This window comes from Dermacentor albipictus, chromosome 1, assembly GCF_038994185.2.
Source record: "Dermacentor albipictus isolate Rhodes 1998 colony chromosome 1, USDA_Dalb.pri_finalv2, whole genome shotgun sequence".
Taxonomy (NCBI): domain Eukaryota; kingdom Metazoa; phylum Arthropoda; class Arachnida; order Ixodida; family Ixodidae; genus Dermacentor; species Dermacentor albipictus.
Window position 1 is genome coordinate 78,917,298 of NC_091821.1, and position 10,168 is coordinate 78,927,465.

A 10,168-nucleotide genomic window follows, 5' to 3' on the forward strand; every position below is an offset into this window, starting at 1 on the left:
GTTTTTAGGTGACAAAGCATAAGGTGACCTGTACTTGTTCTCAGCTCTTTCAATAGTAATTGCGCTGGCCACATTGACCAGTAGCAACAGGGCGGCGCCCTAGAGGTTCCCACTTTTCCGGCCCAGCTTTTCCTCTAGAGTTGTTCTACTAACTCTATGGCAAGAAATTTGCTTCCTCTAGAGTTCGGCGTGCGCGCGTAGCTCGAGGCTGGCGCCATCTGTGCGTCCGGGAGCGCAACTTCACCGCCGCGGCGAACAGCTGCTTACATGGCGCATGCGCGTCTTGCATATACCCTCGCCGTTCGGGTAGCGCGCGCGCTTCTCGTTCCGCGCGCTGTTTGTGCGCCTAAAACGAAAACTTTTGCGGGATGGCGTTAACTTGTCCTGACAGCCAGAAAAAAACAACATAAGGTTTTACGTGCGAAAACCACTTTCTTTCTGACCTGGGCTTCTTTAACGTGTACCTAAATCTAAGCACACGGGTGTTTTTCGCATTTCGCCCCCATCGAAATGCGGCCGCCGTGCCTGACAGCCAGAACATCGCACTCATATTGCTAGTACTTCGGCTACGTCAAAAACGGAAGCAGACCATGTATGTACATGCGAAAGCTATTCGACAAGCGCCCTCAACTCGGCGACTACCACCAGCTAGTACAGGAGCTGCGAAATGCAGCTTACCTGTGGCGACACCACACTGCTTTCGTATAGCTTCCCATGCGTTGTTCTTGCGCTCTGTGTCGCGGTGGTCCATGCGTTTCACATCGTATACACATGGAAGGTTGCAAATAGCTTCAAGCAGGCGTCCTCACTCGCGCTGTCATCCCACACGGATGTTCAAAAAACCACAGCCGCACTGTCAGTACGCGCACCGCAGGCCGCCATTCTGCCTTCTGCTCGCTGCCGCTGCAGCGCGCAGTGCATTCTGGTCTAGCGGCAGCCGCGTGAAATAGAACACGCTCTATGTCCGCGCCGGCGGCGTTATGCTCGCCAAGCGCGCCTAAGCACGCCGGCTACGCCGGGACGCCGGACTGTAGAGTGCGCGCTTTTCACCGACGTCGCTTAACCGCGACGCGCGTGGCCGCGCGCGCGCGTTACGCCGGACTATCTTGCCCTTTAGTGTAGCCTGTTTTGTGGGCACAGGTTCGCCCAATAAAAGCTAGTTTTGCCTTTCACAGTATTGCTACTGTGTTCTTTGACGTCACGACCACGTGACTATATATATATATATATGTGTGTGTGTGTGTGTGTGTGTGTGTGTGTGTGTGTGTGTGTGTGTGTGTGTGTGTGTCAGACCGGATAAGAATAATTGGTACGCCACTGTGAAATTTGTTATGGCGGGAACTGCCCAGCGTCAGCCGCAATGCAAGCGTGTATGGCGCACCCCGTTCGCCGTCTGCTATCACTCTTCGAGGCGAGGCACGAAAGGCAATCCTTACTGCCCAAACAGGGGATGCGTAGTAAAGGAAAACATTACTTGTGTGGCTAATGCCTTCACAAAGAAAAATTGGTCTCAATCGTTGTCTTGTTGGATTTTCCAGCGTGCAGCCAACAGCGCCCGCTTTCAAGTGTGTGTGTGTGGATGGTCAAATGGCATACTTTGTCCCTCGGTAAACAGAAACCCATGCACACGCACGCACGTCGCGATCAGGTCAACTGCGTAACGTTGCGTAACGATGCCATCTGACAAGTCAGACCCATCGGCTAGATGGCAGCAGTGAGCACTTCGCTACCAAAGGGAAGCTGGCATTTTAAGTCTAGTCTGAACGTGAGGTACACAGGCGTGCCGCACCGCCGGGGGACGACTGTAGTGCAAGCTGCAGTCACATTGCTGCGAGTTTCGCTTTGTCCTTTGATAAACTCTCGTGAAATTGGATCAGGATGTCGACACCTGATGAAGGCACGCCAACCTTTAGACAATGGATAGCGCGGCTTCCCCCCTTCACGGCAGACAACATTTACAAAGTGTACCTGCCGATCGCTGGAGCAGTCAGCTACTGCACGTTTTCGGTCACCGTGTTCATACCGGAGCTGTTATCTAGGTACGTTCCAAGTGTGCCCTGTGTACGCTGCCAGAAACGCTCATAACAAGCCTCAGTTGCTCACTTGTTAACCGTAGCAAAGTGTACTGTAGCAGAAAAGGTGGTATCGTGTCGATTTTTGCTCGTGACCTAGCAGGATATTTAGCGGTCATAGCTTATAACGAAGGGAAGGAATGGTGACATGAGCGATGCGTAATTGTCCTATTAGCCTTTCAGGTGATTTTATGGAGAGCAAACAGTCAGCTTTTGCCTTACCGTGTTGTCGGTGACATTTTCACATGGATGAAATAGCCTTGCCCGCAGACAACACGACCGTTACAATATTACTTCAGTAATCTATAATGCTGCAAACGAAGACATAGCGATGTCTATGCCCTCAGTCTAGCTGTGTCTGTAACGAGGAGTGCTTAAAGTTTATGCGATTGCTTCTTTTTCAATGGAATGCTTTCTTCGGTGTTGCTTCCAGCTGAATTTGCATTTAATGTTAGTTACCTTAGTAATGCCCATTGAGAAGTTGCTGCATAAGCAATGCCCTAGAGCTGTCATGACCTCTAACTGAATTTAAAGCTGTTGTAATATACCTGAGTGCACAAGGAACAATGAAATGTAGGGTTAAATACAAACAGGGTTGCATAAAAAGTTTAATGAAAGGAGGTAATAGGCAGACTTGTAAGAACTAGGAACTAACAAATGTGGAGTGCCAGACAAGTGCCATAGTTTAAACAATTGCAGTTGTATATGTGGGGTCCCAGGCAGAGGTTGCACCCAGGTTTGTTTACAACTCCTATGGTATGTAGTAAAGTAACTCAGTAAAAGCATGCAGCACGAGCTCTACGTACTTCATTGCATTGATCATGAGATGTCGGTGTGCGATCAGAGGCACGTCAACGTGGATATTGTTCACTGGAATTGGCTCAGTTTATCTTAAGGCCATATTTACTGTCTTTCTTTTTTTTCTAAATAACAGTGGGTACATAGCTTCCAAGAATGGCCGATATCCAAGTCCATAACAAGGTAGTAAAAGCTGACATGCTAGTGTGCAGCAAAATTGCACTGAGCAGCCAGCTGTGAGCAGTATATGACATTTTGCAAGCCATAGTTTAGCCACCCTTGATATGTATGTCATTTTCTTGAATTCACATACGGTCTCACTCATATTCCTTGATGCTGATGGACCAATTAGTAAAGGCTTCTGCTTTAGGCAGAATTTCACGCAAACTGTTCCTTAAATGTTCTGAAAAGTGCCATGGGTGTTGTGGTAGCTAAGTTGTGAACTTGCCCACTTCTGCCAGGTATGTTTTGCTCAAGCTTTATTGACCAGGGGAGGGGGGGTATTATTGTGTAAGTGTTTACCTAGTGGACTGTCCATTTCCAGTCACTGCTGGTTGGCTGGCTGTACCAATGAGAAGGAGACTGGCTGGGGTTGCCTCTCTCCTTCTTGCTGGTACCCCAGCCCAGCGAATCAGCAATCGAAACAGACATGTCACGTAGGTGGACACTTACAGTATACCCCTTAGCTTTACTGCACTCATATGCAAACTGGCATGCAGCTGTTTTGTTGTAAAGCACATTGGCAGCACACAGCACTTTAAAGGCTCATTCACTGTTAGTATGTGGTATTCAGGAGGGTTGGCAGATATGACTTTGGGGTCATCTTAGTGCAGCCTGCTCACAGCTGTTGAGAATGTGTATCTTGTGGCATGGTTATTACACTTACCATGTCATCGCAAGCTTCAAGAGTTTCCAGTTATCATTGTTCAAAAGTTGCAATTCTAAGCTCACGTGATGAAGTTCTCTTTATTGAAAGACTGCCGTTCCGGTCATTGTAGGAACTTTCTCATGAGCTCTTGACATTTTCTTAAATCTTTTCACAAGGTTGTACACATTCTCAGTGAAAAATTTTGTTTACTCCAGTATTCACTTCTAGTTTCGTTATTATAATAAGTACAATCAAAGCCGAATATAACGCACCTGGATAGAGTGAGTTACGTATATTATACACACAAAACGTACTGACCGATACTCGTGTAAAATAACTCGCTTATAAGAAATTGAATGCTGAACATTTCGAACTCGGAGTGTCTGCTGCCAGCGCCATAAAGCTACTTGCATGCTATGAAAAGTGGAGTTACTTTGCTAATCTTTTTTGTTACTTTTGTTTTTGAGCATGCATACGATAATGTTTGGGAGTGTATCAGAAGAGTGTCGGAGCAGGATCCCATCAGATTGCCATTCTTAGTGACGCTGAGGAACAGTTTAAGGCACAGGCACAAATTACCACCTATTATGCGTAGTTTGGATTCCTTCCTTGCTTATTTTCCTCACTGGAGGTAACAAAACTGTATGAAGGCATCACAAATGTTTGTTTAGGTTCGTTATAGGCAGGTTGGATGTATAGGATTACCTAATATATTGAACTACTTTTAATGTAAAGCCTGTTCGTTATAACTGGGTTTGGCAGGACTCAACAAATTCGGTGGCTGTATTTGGTGCCTTTGCTTTGAAAATATAAATTTCTTTTTGACATAATTCAGTTATCGAAGGTTGCAAATGATTAGGATGAATTGATATAGTAGTGTAAGCAGTCGGTTTTAAGATTGTGCAGACATATGAAAAGACAACCGAGCACAGTTACATTAGGTCCTTCATTACAGATTTGCTTTAATTGTATAACAAAGTATGTGGAACATTTATTGTGTGTGGTGTGTGGATCTCAATTGTTCACACACAGTTGCATTGAGAAGTCGATGCCGATTCGAAGACTACGCTGAAACTGTGGTGTCAATGCCCTGAACTAGAAGAACATGAAGCAGGGGAACAGGAAAAGATAGACATAGAGAAGCGCTAACTACCCATTTAGCACCACTCTCTGAATGACTGTGAACTCCAAGTGGCATTTCATGTCAGGCATCTGAAGGAGAGTTGGGGCAGCTGCAAATATTGTTTCATATCATTTTACTTGCTTGGCATGCTCGTGCACCATATGTGTGTTTACACTGATGCAATAGTATGACGCCAAAAGTCTCCCATGTTTCACATGCACTGAGTCGTATCTTCCTCAATGAAGTAATTCCCCTTCAATTTTGTATTCGTTCATTAACCACAGTCACAGATAACCCACACCATTACTCACTGAGGGTTCTTCAGTAGCTGTTGAATGGGTTCTAGACGTCATTGGTGTCAGAAAGTTTGGGGACCACAGGCCTAGTGCACCTGGCTTTTTGTCACCGGAGTCGCATATAGTTTTTTGGAGAAGTATAAATTGCCATGTGAGCAAGTGTAGGAAACAGCACATCAGGCTCTGTATAACAACACCGAAACATTGATGCCTTGTTGATAATAAGGCACTGGAAGACAGCACACTAGTAGACCATATTTCTTACTGAAATGAGGTAGCCTCATGCTAGAGTGGCTGCATAATGCTGATGACCCATTGAATACAGTTTGTCAAAGCAGAAATTAACAATCTCTAGTGCATGTCATAGGCAAGTGCCTGTATCCCACATGTCCATACACTCCTAATAGTACATGATCTAATATTCACTAAATCTGTGCAACTGGTCCTGTATTTTCCACGTGAATCTCATTAAAGCAGCATATGCCTTTGTACTAACACCACAATGTAGAGACTGCAGCATGCTGTGGTTATGGTACTTTATTTAACAGCTGACTGTCTTATGTATCGATACCTTTTGCTCTTATATGCATATCATATTTCGTTAAAGTTCTGACATTTAATTTCACATTTGATGCATGCATGTACAGACAATGCTTGTCATTCTTGTGCTATGCACAGTTCCTAAACAGTAGTGTTATTGGATGTACATGTGCAATATCTTAATGTGTTTTCCCCCATTGTGCAGGCTATACCCTGACCAGAGTGTGACAGTGGCAAACTGTCTTCTCTTCAATTCGCATCTTGGCACTGGGCTGTATGTCTACTTTCGGCCACACATGACACGAGCACCACCGTACCACCGCATCATGTACAGTGCCTACCAAGCGGTTCTCTTCAACTTTGGCTCGGTGCTTCTTTGGGCTGTCACGAAGTCACTCCTGCCTAACTCCAACCTTGTGCGCTCCCTGTTTGCTGCCTCCACTTCGGCTTGCTTTCTTGCCATCGGCATGGAGTACCTAGAATTCCTTGACACTCCTGCGGAAGAGGATTTCTCAGCATCACCAACCTCACCGCGCTGCTAGGGGGATGTGTTGCCATCTTCCCATTGGAAACATGCACCTCTGCCAGCTTGAGTTAAGTTCTTGCTGGTGCCTGTCAATGCTGGCATGAGTGGGCTTTGGTACCAGTAAGATGTTGCCCCGGTGAGATGTGTGTGAGAAGTCTGCTTGTCAAGATTTCTGCCTACTTTGTTTAAGACTCCCTGCAATATTTAATGCATGTGTCTTGAAACCACACAGATCTTAAGGCCATCCTCATGTTGGCATTTAGGGACCTCGTCTTGGGTCACATATGGATGGCACCTGTGTCTCAGGTTACACTGTCGTAGCAGCAGTTACTGCCTGTTTTCAAAAAGCAGGGAAAATACTTTCTGATTACTGGTAGTAATGTGGTGTTCGCTTTGTTCACAGTGCTGTGACTCGTTGAATAGAGTAATTGTAGGCAAATTACTGCCTTAAGAACACACTGCCTTGTGTCAGTGCCTAAGCATGTGGCATTCAATCATGGCACAAAGTGTATGCAGGCAGCTATGCCGATGTGCACTGGTTTTGGTAGCGCTGAATTGTGAAAGCAAAAGTAGACAAGAACTGGCAATTTTTTAGATTCATCTGTAGTACTCTTGTTGGAGGCAAGATACAGCACCTGCTGCCAAGCTGTTTGGGGCTGTTTTAATAATCGGTCTTCTGCAAGCTTTATGTGACTGTGGCAAGGTAATCTTTGCTAATAATTCTTGCAGCACCATATGATGCAACTTTACTTTCTGCAGAATAGCTCACATGCAGACATGGGGTCATGGGAGCTTCTGTGCTCTGGCTGTGTTGGTAGCGGATGCATATGTCTATATGTTTTGTCTAGGGTGTATTTTTTTACTTTTCATAGCCATTTTCTTGTTTGTAAGCCATGCTTTAAAAAACATTGCTGGTCGTGTTGCTACTGGCCCTTAGTATGAAGTCCAAGAGGGTGTGTTTCACTCCAACCTGTTTTTAACTACCAGCATTGATGGGCACTACCATCAATACAAATGTCAATCCTGAAGACATGCTTCTGTGACATTGGCTCAGATTTTGAAGTCCCTAATTGTAGAGTTGTTGAACCTGTTGCATGTTGAATGTAGATTTCCTAGACTATAGGCAATTTTGTGTAGTTGAGCAGATTACAGTTTCTGTAAATAAAGCAGTTTTAATGATGAAGCTTGTGCAGACACCTGCTTGATCTTGTACTTTTATTTCTGAGGTAATCCTCTTTCAAAAGGGGAAAGAAAAAGGGCTATGTGCAGCTAAATGCAACAAGGAGGATGATGGGGGCAGTGAAACAGAAGCGAATAAAATTTGTTATTCTGAACCAGCATAGTGTAGATAGGATGACTGATAAAGTGCGTCTATTCTCAACACAAATGTGATGATATGACTTAACACAGATTAATTGGCCTTCAGACATCAATCAAGATAGTTGGTGCTGCAGTAGCACAAGATCTGTAAACCAGGCATGGAAAAGAAGTTATAGTTTTGTATTTCTTGAAAGTACTGTGTGTTTAATAAAAACCAATTGTCAGAAGCTTCTGTGCTTCATTCATCTTTGTGTGTTCATGTCAGTATGAAACTTCGCTTCTAAGAAGTACAAAATACTTTGTGGTGGCATGGAATACAGTTACATTAAGATGCGATAGAAATGTTTCACTTTATGCTAGTATCACATGCGAGACCAAAATAATTAAACAGCTGACCCACATTAAGATCTTAAAGCAGTTGCTAATATGGGCACTTGTGAGCTGCATTCACAGCGCATTTGGTGGCATTGTGCTGTTTCAGAAAAACCTGACACCATTCTCAATTTGGAGTACAAAAAAAAGCCTACCCTGCTGTTTTTGGTCCTTTGTACTAGCAGACTCAAGCTAAAATAAACGTTGCAGTTTTGTGCAATACATGAAGCAGTGACAGCTAGCAAATTTCTTGCAGCATCACTCGCACTGGAACTTGAAGAGTATAAACAATGTGTGAATCACAGTTCACCTGAACTTTGGCTTTGTACGTAAGTGCACTTCTTTACCCCGTGTTCTGGCTCCTGTGTTTTGCTTTGTCCCGCCAGTTTTGTTTGTTTTTCCTCCACCTGGCTGGTTTACGATTGCTTTGTGTGCAGTAGTGCACATTGCAGTGGTTTCCTTGCAAGCTGTTGCGGCTCTTACCACTTCATCATCGCCTCGGCTGTCCACTCTCCTGTGAAGCAAGACTTTCTTTTTGTCTCCCTTTTTACTCTGTACATGGTATTTGTTCTGCTTGAGTATATTGCGCTGCAGTAATGTTCATTTATGGCGTCAATTCCTAGGGTAGTGATGTTAAAGTGTTGCCCGGGGGGGACGGTATTGTGTTCTTCCCAGTAGTGATAAATGTTTTCAAAATAGAGGAATTTGGTACCATCTCTGGTACACAAATGAATTCCGAGTGTTCAAGCCTGTGGTTTGGATTGTAAACCTTTGCACTGCTACAAAATGTGGGCATTGAATGGCCTAAATACTATATCGGTGTTCCACTGCATGACTACTAGTTAAATGCACATATTAGCGAGCACGCGCTCCAGCCCTTTGGTGCCATGCCCAGACATATGTCCCATATCATTGTTCAGTCTTTACCAGAAGAGAAGGCCTGCAATATGGTTTTGGCAGCAAAAAACTATTGCTTCAAGTTCTACACTGCATTAAGCCAGTGGTTTTGCAAAGCCATTGAATGTTGTTGCTAGATTTTTTTTCGCACTTACATCGTCATGGTCAATTCAGGGCAGTTAGTGTAGGAGGGCTAGATTTGGCACTTCTTTTACGTGCTTCAATCTAAGTTCTTTTTTTTTAGAAGGTGGCAACAGCTTTCATCCAACATCGTGAAACTTGCAGGTCAGTCTTGTTCATCAGCTACCGAACTTGGTGGTCTCTCAGTTTTCTTTCTCGCCCTTCATACACCAAGTCTCGTTTTTCTCTATTTTTTAACGTCCAGTTTCCTTAGTGTGCTTGTATCCTGGTGCTTACAAACAAATTTTGTGCTTAATGTCTGTGCTATTACAATGCCATTGTACCACTGAATATACTTGAGAAAGGCTGGACATAATTCACTTGGTAAGAGTTTGGAAAATGCTTATTTCTCCTTTCATAAAAACTTTTTGCAAATCACTATAAAACTTTTTTGAAGCGCGACTTCACAAATAGGATATTGTCATTTCACCTATAGATTGCAATCTCTATAAAGTACACACAACTATTACTGTTTTTTTAGCTTAAAGATGCCATATTATTCTTGGATGCATGTTCTCTAGAAATTTTTAAAAATGGGGCTAGATTTAAATTCTTGTATCTGATACCGGCTTGCACCTTTTCATGATGAAGTACCTTTTGACATGTTTTTGATCGCAGGGCTGCCATAGCATGCGGAAATTGGATGTTTGACTGAAATGCTAAAAGAATTGTTTCCTAAAAACTACATTTCACCCAAATGATTATGAATCTGAAAGATTTCTGTGACCAAGATCACTGTCGAACACTCGCATCCACTTTTGGCCAGACATTTAGCTTCACTTCCTTTCAACCTTCTAGTGCAATGACTGGTTGATCCTTGCCTCAGAGTTCTAGGCAAAGGTGAACAGTGCTCATATGGGTACTTCTACACTCTGCTTGCTTTCCTGTTACTGGACATGACCTGGTGCTAGTGGTTTTGTGTGTATAGTTCCTGTGTATGCACCTTATCACAAAATATTACAAAGCATATATGAATATCTGCCAAAACATGTTGATACCGCTTGCAGCAATGCACTCCTGTTGTTGAGACTCGTGCTTATGTGTACACGTTCTATTTGTCATTGCAGCCATGCCGGTTTCATTGCTTCAGATGAGAAACCACCAATATCTCTGGCTAAGCATAGAATGCCTCTTTTCTAGTTGTCAGGCCATGTCTGCATTAGATTTGGCATCGCA

General features: G+C 43.9%; 1 protein-coding gene across 1 annotated transcript; it reads left to right on the top strand.

Moving 5' to 3' along the window:
* Nucleotides 1–1,754: 1,754 nt before the first annotated feature.
* On the top strand, nucleotides 1,755–7,770 carry LOC135915077 (uncharacterized). The gene is made up of 2 exons (XM_065448058.1): nucleotides 1,755–2,039; nucleotides 5,903–7,770. Exons 1-2 carry the CDS (start codon nucleotides 1,879–1,881, stop codon nucleotides 6,237–6,239), a joined length of 498 nt encoding a protein of 165 aa, XP_065304130.1. The 5' UTR covers nucleotides 1,755–1,878; the 3' UTR covers nucleotides 6,240–7,770.
* Nucleotides 7,771–10,168: the final 2,398 nt, after the last annotated feature.